The sequence below is a fragment of the Eublepharis macularius genome, chromosome 4, assembly GCF_028583425.1.
Source record: "Eublepharis macularius isolate TG4126 chromosome 4, MPM_Emac_v1.0, whole genome shotgun sequence".
Classification (NCBI taxonomy): Eukaryota; Metazoa; Chordata; class Lepidosauria; order Squamata; family Eublepharidae; genus Eublepharis; species Eublepharis macularius.
Genome location: NC_072793.1, coordinates 157996749 through 158017599, shown reverse-complemented (window position 1 = coordinate 158017599; position 20851 = coordinate 157996749). Strand labels below are relative to the sequence as shown.

Below are 20851 nucleotides of genomic sequence, written 5' to 3'. Positions count from 1 at the left end.
AGTTGGGATGGATGTACACCAGCTGATGCAATGGTTGCAGAAAAATGCTGCTATTGCCACTGCTTCATAAGTCTTCCAGTGGGTTCTGTAGCATGCTCTGTCAGATTCCATACATTTTCCACCACCATCTTTCAAGATGTCTTCCAGCCCTTTTTAAATCACCAGCTCTGTGGTGAATCATGGGCCTGGCTTTCACTGCAAGAGTGGGAGAGATCGGCAATGAGAAATTTTGTCAATAGCTTTGAGGAGTGTCTCCTTCCATACTTCCATTGCAACTTTAACAGAGCCCGAACTGGAAATTCTAAAATCCACTTTTTACCAAGCGGCTTGTGCCTCTGGACAAGGCACTGACCCTTTGACTCATCTAATGGAAGACAGAAAGCAGAGGAGCCAATAAGAGGCTTGGATGCTTGCTAGATTCTGCCCCAGCCTTTTTTAGCACAGCTGCCTGCAGTCTCTCATTCCCTCGTCTCGGAATGAGGCGCTGGTCCTTGACTTTAAATAAATGTTAAAACTGTATGGGTCCGCAAAACAAAGCCTCTAGCCTACATCCAGCCCACTCTGCCACCTCCCTCTTCAAGCAAACCTAGAAGTGGGAAGTCGCATCTGACCGGCAACTTCTGCAGGTGAAGGTATGCGGCACACAGACCCAACCTCCTCCTTTCTTATCCCAATGTTGCCCACTAGGGGAAAAAAGAGTTAGTGACTAAGGCTGTATGGAATACAGAAACAATACAATATAAACGATAGAAAGGTGGGAAAGCAGTATGGTATAGCCCAGAGGTGGCCAAACTGCGGCTCGAGAGCCACATGTGGCTCTTCTAGACATACTGTGCAGCTCCCGGTGGTCTCTGAGTATCGCCATGGTCATACAGTTTAGTTTAGTTCCTTTCCTCCTTTTTCATGTCTTTCCCTCCTTCCCTTTCCTTCTTTCCTTCCATGTCTTTCCCTCCCTTTTCCTTTTTTCCTTCTTTCTTTCCATGTCTTTCATATTGTCAATAAAAATGTTGGGGTTGCCAGGTCTGACTCAGAAATTAACTGGGGACTTTGGGGGTGAAGCCTAGCAAAGACGTGACATCACTTTTGTGATTTCACTTCCAAGTCAAAGGTCAGGTGATGGCTCTTCCCAAGCTCCACCCCTTATGATGATATCACTGCCAGCATATTGCACCCAAACCCCACCCCTTCCTGTGATGTCACTCCCCCAAACCCACCTCTTCATCTGAAGTCACTTCAATGCATCACGTCTTGTGGCTCTCAAACATCTGACATTTATTCTATGTGGCTCTTACATTAAGCAAGTGTGGCCACCCCAATACTATAGCCCAATCTCGTCAGATCTCGGAGGCTAAGCAGGTTGACCCCGGTCGGTCCTTGTCTGGGAGACCTCCAAGGAAGACTGATTCTGCAGAGCAATAGCAAACCGCCTCTGTTCTTCACTTGCCTTGAAAACCCCTTGACAGGGTCAGTATAAGTCACTATAAAGGGTCACTATAAAGGAGTCCAGGGAATGATTGCCCAAGCTCTGTCCCATAAAATTGTATGCCTTAATAAATTTTCTGGTCTTTAAGTTGCCACAAGACTTTGTTCTTTTGGCTACAGCTGATCAACATGACCACCTCTGGAATATGTTTCATAAATGCTGGGTGGAAAGAGAGAAGTCATGCATGTGTTAAGGTTATCTAGGGCAGTTAGTTGATCTTGTGCTGTCAGCCTTTTTTCTCTGTCTGTTTCCTTGTTAGATTAAGTACATTGTAAAGCATCTGTTGTTTTTTCCCTCAGCATTAGCAAACCAAAGATCTGAGCCGCCACCAATGGTCCCACCTTGCCCATCTGGTTGGATTGGATTCCAAGGAATGTGCTATTACTTTTCAGAAGGAAAACGGAATTGGACCTTCAGCCAGAGCTTCTGTTCATCACAGAATGGCTTGTTGCTCATTTTCAATTCCAGCCTGGAAACGGTAAGAGGCACCAACTCTGTTAGACAGGCATCTGTGACACAGAGAGGGGTTGCTGAAGCTCAGTATATGCAAACGACACACAAATGCATGTAAAAAAAGACACAGTATATTAAAAAAATGAAAACCGTTGTGTGTGCATAATGAAGTGTGTGTATCCCATCAATTGCCATGTAGGATTATCTTGATTACCTTGATAATCACACATCTGGGGGGGAAATGCTGGTGGGAGGCAATTTTAAACAAAATAAAGTTAATATAGACCATTTTTTATTTTGAGTTATTGATCATCCTTCCCTCCTATCCACGCTCCTCTTCTCTGTGAAAGACACTTGTTTTATTTCATTAATATCTTCTTGGGATGTTACAAGTATTTTCTTATAATGGGTAGATGATTCATTGTGGAATAGGCAGCTTGAGGAAACAACTGAAATCTTTGAGGCTCCATACAAAACTTATATAAGCATCATCTTAGTCCAGCTGCAAATGTTTATTGGGGAAGGGGGGGCAACCTTTTCCCCTTGAATGCGAAACACAATATTGAGATGCTGGTGCACCAAACTGTTGTAGGGGGAAGAGGGAAGTTGTGCTTGGCCCAGCACACTGAAGGCAAGCAGAGACCCAGCACACTGCCACAGCCTTTTGGGACAAACTGCCTGATCTGATGAAGATGGAAAAATGCAGATCTGGCAACTGTTTTGACCTGGGCCTCCATTGTTAAGGAGCTATCCAGTGCCATGCCCAGACTCCTCACTAGAGATGGGCACGAACCGGAAAAAAAACCCAAACCATGCGGTTCGTGGTTTGTCAAATTTCACACACCACGAACTTTCACGAACCTGCCCCTGGTTTGCGAACTGGTTGGTTTGGTTCATGAAAATGTCACATCCGGGGTCAGAAAATCATTGCTTTCGGGTCAGCAGAAAGTCACTTCCAAGCCAGAAGAAGGTCACTTCCAGGTCAGCAGAAGGTCTGCAGGAAGTCCATCCCCTGTTGCCTAGGAAACTGATTGATTGGCACCAGGCTGTCTGCATTCATGAACCAAAACAGAACCAAATGAACCAGCCTAAAGTTCGTGGCGGTTCATCAGAAGTGGGATTTGACGAACCATGGTTCGCAAACCACGAACCGGCCTGGTTCATGCTTAATTTCGGTTTGTATTTCGGTTCATGCCCATCTCTACTCTTCACCACCTGCACTGGTGCAAGCAATGCCCCGTCAAGGGCTGGAAGTTGGATCCCCAAGCCTGAGAGCTTATGGTCCCGGTGCAGGACCTCCATTTTCATAGGATTCAGCTTCAGTTGGCTCTGCTTCAGCCACCTAGTCACGGCCTCCAAAGTGTCATCAGCATACTGATGACAACCCAGTCTGAAACTCTGCACCAGCTGGGTGAAGGGGGCACATGCAGATGTTAAATAACATCAGGGAGAGCATCGCCAATGTTACATATATATTGGAATGCCTTTGAAGTATCTGACACACACATACTGATTGTATTGACACACACTGGGTAATCCGCCTTGAGTCTCAGTGAGAAAGGCAGATTATAAATGATGTAAATAAAATAAATTTAAAAAATCAGTAAGTGCAGTTTTAAAAGAAAGAAACTGATGATCTCAGTTGCCACATTGCAAGTCAGCGCTCTAACATACACTCTTTCTGGTCTTGAAAGGAATTTGTGATGCGCCATAAAGGCAAAGCGCCGTTTTGGATTGGTCTCAGAAGAGAACTAAATCAGCCTTGGAAATGGACAAATGGAGAAAATTCAACGTGAGTTTTCTTTATTCTCTAATGATCTAGAGTAGAAAGCCTCTACTATCCAAATGCTTACTTTTTAGACAGGTTGACTATTCACAGATAGAGGGCTAGGTCACTTTGTTTCCTTTGAATGTTATAATTCTGCATAAGAACACGTTTTTATTTATATATCAAAGACCTGGGGCCAAAGTAGACATGTGCTCGCCACCTGCATTGGGGAACCTTGGTCTCAGCGATAATAAATGAGTGTCAGTTAACTTTTTAAATTTTTTTTCCTGTTTTTGGCTTTTTGTTGTGAGTGATCAGTTGTGTGACTGGATTTTCACCTAGAATGGGTGCCAGTAAAGGAAAATTTCCCCAGCTCAGCTGGGTTGGGGCAACTCTGATTGCCATGTTGAGTCACTGGAGCAATACATTGATTAGTCACCAGGGTTTAAATAACAATTGACTCAAAAGTGTCTTTGATAACCACATAAAACAACTGAAGGCCTTTACACTGATTTGAATGTGAGGTTTGAACAGAGACACAATGTGGAAAGGTAGGATATAAATATTTTCAATAAATAGACTTCTTCCCAGTCCGATTTGTGGTATTGTTTGAAAAAGCGCATATCAAGCTTTCCTCAGCTGATAGTGTAGAAGTGTATTGGGTTTGCTGTAGATGCATATGAGTAAAGGGGCTTTATGTGCACCTCAGAACAGTATTGGATCCCTTGATTTTTGGCAGTACTGCCACCATCTCTGATAAACTGTTCCAGACCAGTCCTGGACTTTGCTGCTGTTGTGAGCATGTGTATGACAGAGGAAATGCATTCCTTGCCTTTGAAGGAAGGGCCTGTGGCACATTCCTTGTTTGTACAAGTCTACTGGCCCCGCCCCTATTCTCAGACAGTAGGGTAATCTGAGCAGCTGGATCATAGCAGAATTGACAAAGGACCCCATTCTCAGTAGTTGGCATGTCAAGGGAAGGAATAAAATACATTTTTGACCAATCAAAAAGTGGAAGGATTGTGCAAAAATTCCCTCGAAAAAGGTCCATATAAATAAACTGTTTCCAAGCAATTTTGGTGTGCAAAGCTAAGAGCAGGGTTGTCATGAATTCATCTGCAAAATATGTTCAGTGATAACCAGTTTGGATGTAACTTCTATGAATCCTGTTGTTGAAAACCATTTTGAACTTTATTCTCCTAAGAGCAGGGCTGGCTCCAATGTCGTCAGCACCTGAGGCAGCTTAATGCTGACTGTGTGCGCGCGCACACACCAGCCTGCGTGATGACATCAATGTCAGCTGCACCTGGCCCGCAGAGCAACTGGAGGGGAGGCTGCCTGCTCAGCCTCCCCACACTGCCACCACCAGCATGCGCTCCTGGCTGGCGGCGGTGGCAGCAGCTCCATGGCGTGCACTCCTGCCCCCGGGCCAGCGCCCCTCCAGCACCTTAGCGCCCTGAGGCGGCAGCCTCGCTGGCCTCAGTGGGCAGGCCGGCCCTGCCTAAGAGAGATATCTATATCATTTGGGACTTAGCTACCTCAGGCCCCCCTAGCAACTAACAGGGGATGGGGGGACCACAGGGTGTGGGGGGAGAATTATGGTTGTCCTGTGCACTCGCGTGGATGTAATGACATCATTTCCAGAACTGACATCATCAGGGCTGGATCTAGGGTTCCCAGCACCTGGGACAAGCTGGCCGCCCTCTCAGCCGGGCAGGTGAATGGCATGTTGGGCTGGGAGGCTGCCCATGCCATTCGCCTGCTCCGCAGGACAGGGAACGCGCGGCAAGCCAGCTGTGAGTGGTGCAGACGGCCTCCCAGCCCTCCGTGCCTGCCCAGCTGAAAGGGAAGCCAGCTTGCCGTGCACTCCCTGTCTTGGGCAGACGAATGGCACAGGTGGCTACTCAGCTGCCCACGCTGCCGCCGGCATGTTCCTGGCAGCTGCACCCAGCGCCCCCTCTTTGGCGGTGCTGGGGGCAGACCACCCCCTTGCTCCCCCTCAATCCAGCCCTGGGCTGGGAGGCCACCCACGCCATTTGCCTGCCCCGCAGGACAGGGAACGCACGGCAAGCCAGCAGGCGAGTGGTGCAGGCGGCCTCCCAGTTGTCCGTGCCATTCGCCTCCCCGGATGAGAGGGCAGCCAGCTTGCTGTGCGCTCTCTGTCCTGGGCAGACAAATGGTGCAGGCGGCCACTCAGCTGTCCATGCTGCCACTGGTGCGTTCCTGGCAGTTGGCAGCTGCACCTGGCGCCCCCTCTTTGGTGGTGCCAGGGGCAGACTACCCCCCTACCCTCCCTCAATCCAGCCCTGGACATCATCACATTGCTGGCCCATAGGAACCACTCTGGATTTTGGGCTAAAACTCTACGACTCCATGTGCAAGGGAAGTGATATCAGTGCATTTCCCAGTGACATTATTACATTGGCAGGGAGCGCAGGAGCATGCCAATGAGTCCCCTCTTTCCCTGTTGGCCAGGTGAGCGGTGGCAGGGGGGATGGCAGCTGGTGGAATCTCCCATCCTCACAAGGGGTATGGCAGGCCTGCTACCTCTTCTATGAAACAAGCTTTATGGTGTTTGTATTGCAGGCTGCAGGTAATTGGTGAAGGAGACTGTGCTTATCTAAGCACTGAAGCCACTCCCAGCACCTCAAGTTGCAGCACAAAACTATTTTGGATCTGCGGCAAAGTGGAAGAGAAATGCTATGTCAAGATGTAACATGGATGTTATGACATAATATGTACCAGGACAGTCTGACCTCAAGGCAATGAAGCCTCAGCCTTTTGGACTTGGAGAGCAGGAGATGGGTGCTAACACAGAAATGGATGCCGGGGAAGGGGAGGTTCTGTTCCAGAATTTTGGAAGCTTCCAAGCTAATGTCTTCCTATGATGCAGGCAGCTGTCAAAAAGGTGCTCCCTGCAGACACAAGGTTGATGCTTCCTGAACTCTGATGAGGCCAGGAAAGTCCCCACTCTACTGGCTTCCTGCAAACTAGGCAAAACTATATTATTCAAGAGGTGCTTTTTTACTCCAGTAGGATGGCTGTATTGGAAGAAAGTGGTCTCAAAGAGATAAATCATTAAAGGAACAGGGACTATAAACTTTACTACTATGTAGTAACTGCTGCTGTATGATCCCACTATGTAGTTCCTAGGGGTGTGCAATGAAAAAAAAATTCCATTTCAGTTAAAAATGATGCAAGGTTGAATTATTCAAGAAGGCTTTCTACTCAGATTATATCATAAGAAATGGTTCAAAGAGATACCTTGCTAAGGGACAGGGACCGTAGACTATGCTATTGGGTACTGTCTGCTGATGTAGATACACTCCTACTAGGTAGTTTGACGTTGCTAAAGGTGTCATGTTCATTCTTTCATGTTAATTATGTTTTATTTCAGAAAGATTTGGTCTGTGTGGATTACCTTACTCTATTGTATCTCTTTCTCATTGAATTCCCTGTTGATCATATTTGATTTTTGCTGTGAATGTCCTCGTTATGGATTATACTGTATTCACTTGCAGTATGTAATTGGCCTTGAAACTTGGTGATAAAGGAGGAATATAAATAAACTGTTGTTGTTGTTTTTATATTGGTACCAAAACCACACAGAACACAGTCGGTCCTCTAAACCATTGATCCACTGAGTTTGGTTTAGGTAGGTAGTCGTGTTGGTCTGCAGTAGAACAGCAGGATTTGAGTCCAGTGGCACCTTAAGACCGACAAGATTTTCAGAATGTAAGCTTTCGAGAGTCCAAGCTCCCTTCTTCAGTCATAGAGAACAGCAAGATTTCAAATCCTGCTATTTCATCAAGTTTGGATGCACAGACTAATGGCATTTGGTATTTATGGACACCAAAGAATGCTTTAGGAAAGGCTTTGAGGTGAGTGTTGGGAGGCAGCACATGTGCACATTCTTCTTTTCAGGGGAGGGGTGGAACGAGCCTTTGAGGCACATCAATCATTAGTCCCCCTCCCTCTAAACTATCAACCCACTGAGTTTTTCCTCAGTTACACTACGCCCCCCACCACGCAATGGACCCTGAAGAAGGCGAGTGTTGGCATGTGCACACTATGGTGGGAAACCGGTTGGCAAAGTGGTAGCGGGTTGGTGGTATTAAAAACAATCCTGCTTCATGTTCACTTTTTTCTTGTTCTAATTGATGATCGTGCCAATGAATTATTACTTTTGCATCCTGCTGTTGCCGCCATGTTTCCTTGGGCTTTGCCGTTTTGTTCCCACGATCCCTCCTTTCGATGCTCAGCATTCTGATGCAAAATGGGGTGTTCTCGCATTAATCACCACCAGTCTCCATTGCCCAAGGGCAGGCAGGCAGCATAATTGTCTGAACCCCAGCCCCCCTCCCCCAACAGACCCTGTTTTTTCTATATGTTTTTCTTTTGCTGTGGGCAGGCAGGTTTGTTTTTGAAAGGGCAGAATCGGCAAATGACTCCCTGGGGGCTTAACTGAAGCTTAATGTAGATAGTTTGTTTTTAAATAATGTTTTGGCAGCTGGAATAGGGGAGGGGGCAGGCAAAGCAATCTTAAACGAGTCTACTCAGATGTAAGTCCCATGTTATTCAATAGTGCTTACTCCCAGGGAAGTGGCTTTAGAATTGCAGCCTGAGTGAAATCTTCCAGGGCTTTTTTTTCAAGTTTGATTGATTGAACGGTTCACTTCCACTCCCCCAAAGGCAGCACTTTTTCTCCCAGTGATCAACCTAATGCCCAGATGGGGGTAGGGAAGACAGACCAGTACCCAGGAAGTACTGCAAAACAAACCAAGGTGCACATTCCTCCTTAAACAGGTCTACTCAGATGTAAGTCCCATGTTAATCAATAGTGCTTATTCTAGAGCTTTTATCAAGTTCAATTTATTGGACAGACCGTTTGCATACACAACCATTTGCAAAGCAACCGACCTTCCAAGTGCCCTGATTGGGGTAACCAGAGCCTGGGTAGTACCGCAAAAAATACCTAACGTTCACATTTTCCCCTTCCAAATGTTTCTGAAGTTGAGAGGTGGGGAGCAGTCTTCCCTTGCAAGGACCCAGTTGGCAGGGAGACAGTGGCATTGCCCAGATAGTGCTGGGGGAGGGGGAAATGCACTTGTGTATTGCGCTTATTCCCCCTCCCCACCAATGGAGTTAATTAATTGCATAAGGGCCCTCTCCCCCTGGGATCCAATTGGTGAATGCCATTAAGGAAAACAAGATGCTGCCCTGCAGCCCCTATTATTAACAGACATCAAATATTTATAAACAAATATTGTAGGTGTCATTTTTTACATAGATTCAGTGAGAGTGTTGCGCACAGGGCTGGGCACTGCAGGCAGGAGGCTCACTGGTACTGCAGGGCTGAACACAACAGGCAGGAGGTCAGTAGTCCAGAAGGCAGCAAACCAGGGTCAAGAAGTCAGGCTAAGTGTCAGGACCAATATGACAGTCAGAGGGAGAAGCAGGCAGAAGGGTAGTCAAAAGGCAGGCCGGGGTCAAAGTCCAATCAAGCAGTAGGGCAAGGCAAGAGCGTCCAGGCATAGGGCTCTGGTAGCAGGGAGTGGCGAGCTGAGTTGCTTCCACGCTTGGGTTCCTCGGCGTCTCCCTTTTATGCTGTCCTAATGAGGAACAGCTGTTGCCTCTCTAACAGCTCTGCTCAGTGCTGTGCCTGTAAACGGCCACTCCTTCATCTCTCCTACAGAGCTGTCTTGTCTCTAAGTTTCCTCCTTTCAGCTGGCCCCAGGTGCTCGGGTTTCGCTTTTGCCCTGGGGGAGTCTTTGTCTCTTACAGCCTCTGTGGAGGTTTCTGGCTGTTCTTGCTGAATTCCCTCTGGAGCAGCAGCAGTGGTTTCTGACTGCTCTTCCTCTCCAATAGCTTCTGCAAGGGCTTCTGGCTCTAGAGAAGATCCTGCTGGCCCTTCCTGCTCATCTTCTGAGGTGGACTCTGAGGCAATAGGTAAGGTGGCCAGTCGAGGCTGGGGCTGACTCATGACAGAGAGTTTCCAGAAGTGGGAGAGACTCTGAAACACTCACTCCAAAACCGTACTCAGATCAGTTCTAAAACGCTGACTAGCAGAAAACTCCATTTCATCATTATTCCCAAGCTTATGTTGTTTACTGCAGTAGGCCATTTCCCCCTTCTGTGATATCATCTAGGTGCTTCAGCCACCTGTGAGCCAATGACATACAGTCAAGGAGAAGCTCTGGGTAGGAAGATCCTTTGAAATGTGCCCATTCCCCATCCTCCCTCAATCCCACATTTATAGAGCAGTGCAAGATAAAAGAGTTATCACACTTCAAAAAGCTTCTATAGCTTGGAATTCAGTTGGGAATTGACGCATCAGCTTTTTGAGTTAGGCTGTCATTGTCAAAAATACCTTTATTCTGGGTGGGTAATACAATACACAAATGAGCTTTTCGCACTGGCAAGTGTTGATACTAGTGAAGTGGCATTAAAATATCAGGGAGGAAAAACAGCATGAGAGCCTCCCCTCTAAATGCAAAGACCACCCCCCATGTATGAATAGTGCCCCCACATTAGGTCACTATCATCATGTGGAGACCCAGTTAGTGTTCAGGGCGGTATGGCCATAGGCAGACTCAGTGAGATTCTTCTTTCGAGAAAAGAAAAAAAAGTGCAAACTACTTGTGTGGTTATTCATGGATAGAGGGCTCTGTTCACACTGGAGCCTTTCTGCATGGCGTGCTGGAGTTATAGGCATTTGTGTTGTTTCTCTACCATAGGGATCCCCAATCCTTGAGGCTGTAGTCGCCTTTGGAATTCTGACACAGGGTGGTGGGTGCAACCACAAGATGACCACCGCAGGGGACAAAAAATGAAATCCAGCCCTCGAGTTGCCATCGCCTGCCTCTGCAACCATGGTCTTCGTTGGAGGTCTCCCATCCAATTATTAACCTGCTTAGCTTCTTAGATCTGACAAGATCAGGCTCTCCTAGCCTATCCAGGTCAGGAGACACAACCAACTACAAAAGTGCCTTAACAGGAGAGGGAGATAACTCCAAAAAATCAGGGCATAAGGTCATGCAAAACTCATACCATAACTCTTCAGCTTTTCCAGATTCTGTTTATTGTTTTTAAAATCTCAATGATACAAATAACTTTTACAAGGATAGGTATCTATAAACAATTGTTACATTCCGTATACATTTTCTGAATTATTACACATTCATAAATAACATATTTACAATTCACATTTTATCATATAGCAATGATTATATCTTACTGTACTGAATATAAAATGAACATACTGTTGTAAAGAATTTCCTTGAATATACACAGATTACCTTCAATCACACAGTGAAGATCCTTGTGCTGTGGTGGCAGCTGCTGTCAGAGCAACATTTTCAAAAATCTCCACAGCTAATCAGAAGCTCTGCAGAACAAAAGACCCATCAGGCCCTACCCACTTTCTTAAAACACTTGGTAGGCACCAAGAAAGGTGCCTGCAGGCCCATGGGCGCCCCCAAGTTGGGCACCTTGGCTCCGCCACACTATTGAGTCATCATTCATGGCAGAACCAGGACAGTCGTTTGCCCTTTACATTTTATTATTGCTTATATCAAGAGATTCTGTTTCACAGACCCATGCGGCTATAGTACTGCAGGCTTCAGAAATAATTTCATTCCCATTCAGCATCCCACAGCTGTTTCTTTCAACAGGGCCCAGTTCTTGGGATCTGTGGAATAAAAGAGAAGGTCTCTAGCATTTTCAAATGATAACGTTTGATCATTTTGGCTAATTGGATGGTTACAGAGGTACTTTGCAGTTTATGGTGTAAAAATCTGCAATCTGGCTTTTAAAAGCCAGATAGTCTGAAATAGAGATGGGCACAAAACAAACTATGGAACAAAATTCCGTATGGAATGGCTGGTTCGTAGTCAAAGAACCACGTGTTCCACAGGACCATGTTTTTCTGAACCAAATAAACTTTTCTTACCATTCTGTTGCCAGTTCGGACATTTTTGGTGCCAAATACTCCCTCGCCCAGGCAACGGTGTCAGTCTTTAGCTTGCCCTCAATCTGAGGCCTCCAGGCTTAATTGGCAGCTGTCCCTGCCAACTAGAGAGCTCCTACTCTGGCCTATCCAGCCAGAAAAAGGACGGGGAGGGTTAGAATCTCCAAGGCAACTGAGGAGATGGGCCTTCAGCAGCCATGGTAACACCAATCTCTTCCTTCCAAAACCATGTTAGGCAGGTTTTTCTGCCAGCCACAGTGCTCCTGTGTTGTTCAATCTCTTGGCTTTTTCCATAAATAGGAAGCCGTGTGATTCCTGGTTTCAGTTTCTCTAGAGTGGGAGAAGGAGGAGAGCTTGGTGGCTGGCTGTAGTGTTGGGATTGGAATTTGGATCTTTGGCCTCCACTTCTGGCTGCTGGAAAAGGGGCTGAAAAGCCTCTTTTCTCTTGCTTTCTTGTTTTTCTTACTGACTGGGGACTGGGCAGGTGTTTGGGGAAAGGGTGCTTTTTTCCTTTCTCCCCCCCCCCCATCCTAGTCTTAGCTTTTCACCTCCCCCCCCCAAGACTTTCCTGGGAGCACCAGCTTTGGGGCTCTATAACTTGGCAATCTGCATTGCAATCTTCATGAAACTTGGAGGGTGGCTGGAGGAGAGCCCACTGAAAACTCCCTGCAAGTATGGGCTCTCTGAGCATGAAGGGGGCCATCCTGGCCCCTACTCTGAACTGGTTCAGAAATTGGGCGAGTTCATTAATTCGTGTTCCGTGTTCAGTGGAAATTAACGAACCACAAACCGAGTTTGGTTTGGTTTTTTTCCGTTCCATGCCCATCTCTAGTCTGAAATTCAGCGCCATAAAGAAACTGCCCCATGTGGCATGTACAGATGTGAGGGCCTGCAGAAAAAAAAAGGAGGGGATAGAAGGATCCAGTTCCCTTCCCCTAAGGACTTGTTTTTAATTCTTATAGTGAATTATATATTATTAACCAAACAGTTTACAGTCTTACAAGTGGCATTCAATTAAAAATGTCCTGGGTTATTTTTTTAACTTGATCCCCATAATTCATGTCCTGAACTGCACTTTCAATATAAGACTTTTTAATAATACTTGAGAAGGCAAGAAAAATGCAGTATTTTCTTGCAGACCCCCATTTGGAATCTACTTCTGACCTTTGCATATTCAAAAATAAACCCAGCTACAGATAGCTGTATGTGCACACAGGAGTTCAGTCTAAACGGTAGGAGGCAACACTCACTGTTTGTCTTCTAATGGAGAGCCATCCACCCAGGTCCATTTCTGTTCAGGGAATGTGGCTTGTAATCCAATCCACAGCAATTGCATCCCTTCGTTAATAAGTTGGATAAAAGCCTGTAAGCAGAATAACTAGTCTGGTTATGCTGTTTTAAAAGGTAGGGGCTTTCAAAACCCTTTTTGTTCTACAAAAAAGAAAGTTGGTATAGATTCTTCTTAAATGTCAGTCATCCTATGTCCCAGCCAGCAATAAAACAACAATCGGTCCTATGACTCCTTAGCAACAAATGAGTTTCCATATGCAAGGTGCTCCTGCAAGAGATCATCATTCTACTAGTTAAATAAAAGCCCAAACTAGCTCGATCTGATGAATGCATGAAGCTGCCTTGCACGGAATCAGACCATCAGTCCCCCAAGGTCAGTACTGTTGTTTATTGAGGCTGGCAGCAGCTCTCCAGGATTTCCAGTAGAGCTCTTTCACATCACCTGCTATCGGATCCTTTTAACTGGAGATGCCAGGGATTGAACCGGGGATCTCCTGCATGTGAACCAGGTGTTCTCCCACTGAGGCATGGTCCCTCCTCGTGAGATCTTGGAAGCTAAGCAGGATCAGCCCTGGTGAGAACTTGGGAGATCACCAAGGAAGTCCAGGGCTGCTACACAGGAGCAACCCTGTTCATCTCTTGCCTTGAAACCCCTAAAGGGTCACTATAAGTTGGCTGTGACTTTATGGCACTTTGAGCATGCACACACGCGCTCGCACACATCAAAAAAGACCAACACACATGAAATACAAAAGGTATCAGCTTGCAGAGAATTGCAGAAATAAAACCAAAAAGAAAGTATCCCGAGTCCAATGTTACCTTGCATCCTGTTCCCCCACCCAAGAATGAGAGCGAGTAAGCAGGAGACTTAGCATAGGCTGCTTTCCCCTGTTTCCGTTTTTTGCCATGTTTCCTCCAATCAGGCTGTTTCAAACCCCTCTCAAGTGGGAGGATCTCTGTGGGTCAATCCTCATTTTGGGAGACTAGCTTTCCAAAGCTCACCAACCCCAATCTCACAATGCTTTCTACCTCTGATCTTTCAGCTGGCAATACTAAAACTATGCTAGCCACATAGTGAAAGCCTCTCTCCAGTATCCCATCAAACTATCACCATATGCACTGTCTGGGGTCCACAGCCCAGCCCCCGGACTTACTTGGAGAAAAGGACGGGAGACCCCCGGGAGACAACCGCCCAGCTGCCTCAACAGCCAGTTGTCCGCGGCTGAGCAGTCACGGCACCCCAGCAGTAGAGTCAGGGTGCCCTGGAGCTCCAGTGAAGACAACACAGCCAGCAGCAAGTGCGGGAGAGGAAGAGCCAGAGGGGGAAGCCAGCCAGAGAAGGGTAGCCATGCCCAGCATCAACGGACAGGCAGCCCAGATGCCAGCCGGGGCAGCACCTCAGGAGCAAGGCCAGGGAAGTGCAGCCACGCCCTGCCCCAATAGACAGGCAGCTCAGATGCCGGCCGGGGTGGCACCTCAAGAGCAAGGCCAGGGAAGCGCAGCCACGCCCAGCCCCAATGGACAGGCAGCCCAGATGCCGGCTGGGGTGGCACCTCGTGAACAGAGGCAGAGACGGCCGAGGCGCATCACCTGGAAAGGCCCTGCCAGCCCAGTTCTGCAGGAAAGACTGAAGGAAAAGGAAGCACACCTGGAGGAAGCCTCAGCTGGGACACATTCATATTCAGCCCCACCCTGCTAGAGAGGCAGGGAAGGCCAGGAGGAGTTAGTGAAAGAGAAGGAATACCTGAGAGCAGCCACAGCTGGGCGGCATCAGGAGAGGAAAGGCGGGGGCAGCTAAAGGAAACCCTATAAAAGCTGGCTCAGAAGAGTGTTCGGGGTGGGTTATGTAGGAGTGATGGAGGAGTGGAGAGAAGTGAGAGAGCGCGAGGTGGGGAGGAGGAAAGCTGACGGAGGAGGAGATGGAGGAGAGTAGGAGTGATGATGGGGTCAGGTTGAGCAGGCCAGCGAGTGGACTGAGAGGGAGTCTGGGTGAGGTATACCGCCCCTCCTTCCACAGAGCAGGGTCCTGCAGTATCCCTGGCACCCCCTTGAAGTCAGAGCCAGGCCTGCTGGTGCCCCGTCCAGCGGCGCCCGCGGCAAGCCCTGGCATGTACCACTGCTTTCCTGATAGAATGTAATAAGTTTTTTATGGTCATGTTCACATAGGCGTGTATATTTTTATTAAGGCAAAAAGCTTTTCATGCTTGACAGTCCCAGCCTCCCACCTGTAATCAAGTATACTGGTCTCGCTGAGGGTTGCCAATATCAGTCCGTGAAATTCCTTGGGGATTTGGGGACAGGGCCTGCAGAGGGAGGGGCGGGGGGCGGGGATGGGAGAGAAGAAGGGAGCTCCGCAGCAATGTGATATCCAGGTTCACTCCTTCCTTTCCTCTGAAGTCACATCCTCTTACCATTTTTAATTAATTTAACTTCATTTTTTTTAACCTGAAGTTATCACTTCATATCACTTCCTTGCCTCCCACCGCCACTACCTTACAAAAATTGGAGGCTTCTATATGCATGTGTTCAGTATGTTATTAGCAACCCTTTGATCCTAAATATTTGTGCTCCTGTAACTGACTAGTCTTCCACTCAACCTTTCAAATCCTCTTCAAGTTTTTTTCAGTGTTAAGTGGGGGGCGGGGGGAGAAACACTCTGAAAACCCAGAGGGAACACCAATCAGTTTCTCTTTGTCTCTGTGATATACCATAGCCTGTCTGTGGTATGCCACTGGAAAAGCAAAAGACCAGGAGCATCTACCCTCTGTAACCACTCTAGGACTTCCATTTTCTTAAGACTCTTTCTTCATTCTTGACCATAGGTTGTGAGCCCTGCACCAAGAACCAAAGGCCAAGAGCCCTTTGGCTCTTGCCTTTTAGTTTGCGCCAAAAAGCTCACAGCTCTGACCACACCCAACCTTTATATCTCAAAATGTGAAGAGTAAACAAAAACTCAGTTCAGACAATAGACTTTGAATCAGTTTTCCGTATGAACTTGCCCAACTCTCAAGATCAGTGGCCCTCCTCTGCATACTCCCATCACTGGGGTATGGTGACAGAGCTTTCTCTGTGGTAGTTCCTCATCTATAAGATACCCTTCCTGTATCTAGTTGCCTGACACTTATTCTTTTGAACTCCGGGAGCTGGATTAAGATTTTGGGTTTTTCCCCAGAGCATTTTATTGCTGTCTCTTTTAACTGCTGTTTTAATCCTCTCTCAATGGCTTCTTTGTTTCTTGGTTATTGTTTTATACACTGTAGAATTATTAATAGTTTTTGTTGATGGGTCCATTGTGTTTTTCACTGTTGTCAGTCTCTAAGAAAACTATGACTTTAAGGAATATTATAAATGCTTTTAATCAAACAATATGTTATTTCAGTTGCAAAGCTCAGAATATGTCAAGCAAAGATCACCTGGTAAAGAGCTCCGTGGCACAAAGTGGTAAGCTGCTGTACCACAGCCCCAAGCTCTGCTCATGACCTGAGTTTGATCCTGGCAGAAGCCGGGTTCAGGTAGCCGGCTGAAGGTTGACTCAGCCTTTCAACCTTCCGAGGTCAGTAAAATGAGTACCCAGTTTCCTGGGGGTAAAGTGTAGATGACTGGGGAAGGCAATGGCAAACCACCCCGTAACAAAAGTCTGCCAAGAAAACGTCGTGGTGTGACATCCCCCCCATGGGTCAGTAATGACTCGGTGCTTGTACCATTACCTTTTTAAGATCACCTGGGCTCAGGAATGCCCTGAGTGTGCTTTTTTAATACTATAAATATCTCTGATATTTTAACAGAGAGCTATTCCAGTAGAAGTTGCTAAAGTGACTGCAGGTGGCATCTTGATTTCTACCTCTTCCAAACTGCCAAGGAAACAAGGCTTCTCTAACAATTCAAAAGCCAGTAATTGCTCCAGAACCTGTTGATTAAAGAGTAGTTATATTTTCTATTTTATAAATTGCTTTCAGAACTTTTCTTAGCTGAAACACAACTAAAAATGTATAAAACAAACAAATATTCTCTGTCTTTACCCTAAAATTCTTTTGCTCTGTTGCAGCTATATAAAATTAAAGAATGGTTTGGCAGGGGTATTAGAATATATTCACCATGTCTTTCTGTTTCTGCATCACCAACATCTGAGATGATCTAGCTGTGCAGTCTTCCTTACTCTTCTTCCAGCTTCCTTTTCCTTTAGAGATCCAGTAGCATTTGTCCTCATAGAACAACCAGTTCTGAGGGCAGAGTTTGCATGTGGAATTATCTAGAAGAAAAATATATGAATGCATAGAATGTTGTGTAGTCAAAACAGTGCTAAATATTATAATTTGCCTGTATGTACCACAATGTTTAAGGATTGACATCCAACATTTATACTTTGTGCATTTGGTGAAACAAATAGTTGTGTTACTTTGAAGCACTTGAATGGAGCTACACAGTCAAGCATGGAATCTGAATGACACTTGAAAAGGTTAGTGTCTGACTGACTCCTTCCCCAGCACCACACAAGAACTCTTGGTTTTGGCTGGTACTTTATAATAGGGGTTTATGAGGGAGAAAGAAGCTATAATTTTTAAAAATTCAGGTGGGTAGTCATGTTGGTCTACAATAGAACAGCAAGGTTCAAGTCCAGTAGCACCTTAAAGATCAACAAAAATTTCAGGGTATAAGTTTCTAAGAGTTAAAGACCCACAAGATTTTTTATCCCTTCAAGAGAGGGGATTATAACACTATAAACAAATAAAATTCAGAGAATCAGCTCTAGACTTAATTCAAATGCCCGAAACAAACTGTTCATGATGAGCATGAACCTTGTAAGTTATTGGGCTCATATGTTCTCTCCCTTCCAGCTGAGACTGATGTTGAATCTATTCAGCTAACTCCAGTTTCTTCCTGATGTCCAAATGTAGGCATTTACTGAGATTACATTCCATCTCAGCAACCTGGTTTCTTTGCCAGGATTAATGCATAGTTGCCAGTTACTGAGATGGCAACTAACACAACTTCGTTCAAGCATCCCCGTCTGGATATCATGGACAAGTGGAGATAGTCTCAATTTTTGTCTCCAATCTCAGGAACCATTTGAGGGGAGGAAGGGAAGGAGAAAGGGAGTGTGCAAGCATGGCTGCTAACTAGGCTCAAGACTGTAGTAAACAAACTCTGGATTGTAAGTGATATCTGAATGTATACCTAGTACTATATATATTTTTTGGCTTTTGAATTTCATTTCTGGGTGTTTCTTAGAACTTTGTATCTACAACCCAACAGTTTATGCATGAGGCAAAGTCAGGGTGAAAGTAACTTAAATTTCTTACCAGTACTGCGTTGTCTGGAGGGCTTGAAGTAGAAGATGGGAGGAATTACTTCATTATGGGCATACCAGCCTATACTAGCTTTCACCCCTGTACAAAGCCTACATGAAGCTCAAAGGAATTATTTGATGCATGTTGTGTTTGTCCTTTGACACTGAGAGAGAAAAAATAAAATTACCTACTAAGCCTGTGTGGAGGGGCCGACATAAAACATGCCTCAGGCGAGACACAAAGTTCTTCAGGTCAGACTTATTTTCTGTTACTTTTGTAGTGGGTTCCTGGAGGACACGGGCTTTCTCCATGGTATTCATCAGTTGCTTCATCTGAAAAGCTGCAAATAATGCCCATCTAGATTATTATCAAATTGAAAAAAAAATCAAAAATATCATACCTTCCAAATTTTCTCAGATGAAAATAGGAATCTCCCATTCTCATAACAGACTCACTGCCAGAGTATTATACTGCTATGCATTACAGGAGATGGAAGAAAAAAAGCAAACACTTCCCTCAGTGGAGGGAAGTAAGCAGCATAGCATACTTCATCACACTGATATTAATCATTACAGCTTGTGCTGTTTAACTTATTCATAAATTATCTTGTGTCAGGAATGAGTTTAAGCAGGTAATTTTGTAAATTATACCAGATTATTCAGAATGGTGAAAACTCAGAAAGAATACAACTCAGGCTAGATGAGACACCAGGAAATCCATGACTGGAGAAGCAGCTCCAACCATTTTGATCATCTTCCCAATTGCTGCCTTCTGTTCTCCCACTTGCACTGATGAGGTGGTAGGAGACCAGAGATGGAGCTTTTTAGTGGTTTCCAGGGATACCTATGGTATCCCCAACAGGCCAAATAGCATTTCCCTGGACTATCTCAGCCAGGAAAAGGGTGCAGGGTGGAGGGAAGTCTTGAAGGCCTTTTTCTACATATACTGTGGTCCAAATCATGTGTCACACATGTGGGAAATGAGGAGAACCTCAACTTATGTGTGGATGTGTTACATCCGACACAGGGTAGAGTACTCTACTTGCTTCCTCCATCATGTGTCTATAGTGTCAGCAGCCTGTAGTAAGATTCATAAGTAAGTGTAATAAAGGATATCATAGTGCTAGAAAAGAGGTAGGAAAAGTCCAGGGATAGGAACCCCTTCATCCTGAGGATTTTATGAGCTTGCCAAGAAGTTCATGGTTCTCTCTGTCGGAGGACACCTGAGCCCACCAAGATCTTATATCCTTTTGGTGGGCCTGTAAGACAGAGATGTTCCAGCAAGCGTATGATTGAGGCCAGTCTTAGCTTCTCTAGAAATGCGTCCCTACCGGTCTCCCACCAGGGGGAACATATAACCATCTGCCCCCTCACATGTGAAGTCACAGTGATGACATCTGTTTGTACCCCTTCTCCCCTCCTTGCTTATATTATGGTTGGAGAATAGTGGAGGGGGCTGTCATCTTGAGATTTTGAATGTATATGTACTGATGATTCTGGTTTTTAATGTATTTAAATTCTTTATTCTTGTACTATTTATATTGCTGTAACCCGCCCTGAGCCCCCATGCAAGGAGGGTGGGCTAGAAATTGCTGTAACCCGCCCTGAGCCCCCATGCAAGGAGGGTGGGCTAGAAATTCAGCAACAACAACAACAACAACAACAACAACAACAACAACAACAACTGACATGAAACCATACTTACCCCAAATACGCTGTGCTATCATAGCACCAATTAAAAGGATCATTACAGAACATCCAATTCTCACAATGATCTGACGCCAGCGGGGCTGTTTCGGCAGGGTGGCTACAAGATCAGATGTTTGGAGAAAGATTCTCAGTACAGAAAATGTATACTAAGAGATCATTTTTAAAGGCCATATCTGAGTTGAATTTTGAACTGGGGATTCTTAATTCATAGCTTCTTACCCACAATTCACACATTACATAAATGATGCCGTATCCTCTACGCAGGATAGAAATGCCATAGATACACAGACAGCTTCTGTGGAGCATAGTCCCAATTTAATCATATGGGCAAATCCAGCTAAACATTAGGGATTGTGCTCACATGGGTAAACCTGGCCAATCCCTTGCAGACAAGACAAACACATGCCGTTTGTTTCCTCAGTTATGCTTCCAGCATAACGTGAATTAGGTCTCATCCGATACAGTGGCGATTCATGACCAGCAGTCAGCAGCTACAATAGCTAAAAGCGAATCTCTGTTTTCATAGACAATTTTCACTTGATTGGTGACAGCTGGTAGCAGTTAACAACAGAAGAATATTGCCATCATGGCTTGTTTGTAAGGTTGACAGCTGATCTAGAGAAAGCATGCTGTCCCTTTAATAGAGGCTTAATATGTGTGGCGGCAGCTGAAGTTTTTCAGGGCATGGGGGAAAATCACACCAAAAGCATTCAAAGTAGAAACCGCCACATCATATAAGGAAGCATGACTTACCTTGCATTGACAGCCCAATGTTGTGTCTCTTTTGCCCTTTCATTGACTGACTATTAAGAGCCATGCTGTTTTCCTTATCGTCCATTTGGAAACATTCACTTTAGTGTCTTTTCAGTGGTGGTGGAAGGGACTGAGAAA

At 45.7% G+C, this 20851-nt stretch overlaps 2 protein-coding genes across 3 annotated transcripts in view; one reads left to right on the top strand and one right to left on the bottom strand.

The window, feature by feature from the left end:
- Positions 1 to 16830, top strand: part of LOC129328550 (C-type lectin domain family 2 member D-like) — a 25091-nt gene extending 8261 nt beyond the window's left edge. The window contains exons 4-6 of one of the 2 annotated variants that reach the window (XM_054977683.1): positions 1783 to 1961; positions 3631 to 3728; positions 16749 to 16830. In XM_054977683.1, coding sequence (XP_054833658.1) covers positions 1783 to 1961; positions 3631 to 3728; positions 16749 to 16764 — 293 coding nt within the window. In that variant the 3' untranslated portion in view covers positions 16765 to 16830. Of the gene's footprint in view, positions 1 to 1782; positions 1962 to 3630; positions 3729 to 6290; positions 7256 to 16748 lie in introns of those variants that run through there. The other variant, XM_054977682.1, reaches the window with a different exon arrangement.
- Positions 10846 to 20851, bottom strand: LOC129328549 (killer cell lectin-like receptor subfamily B member 1B allele C). Its single transcript, XM_054977681.1, has 6 exons — positions 20714 to 20851; positions 19956 to 20057; positions 18439 to 18591; positions 17058 to 17212; positions 12924 to 13036; positions 10846 to 11394 (listed from the first exon to the last, which is right to left on the bottom strand). Exons 1-6 carry the CDS (start codon positions 20796 to 20798, stop codon positions 11256 to 11258), a joined length of 747 nt encoding a protein of 248 aa, XP_054833656.1. The 5' UTR covers positions 20799 to 20851; the 3' UTR covers positions 10846 to 11255.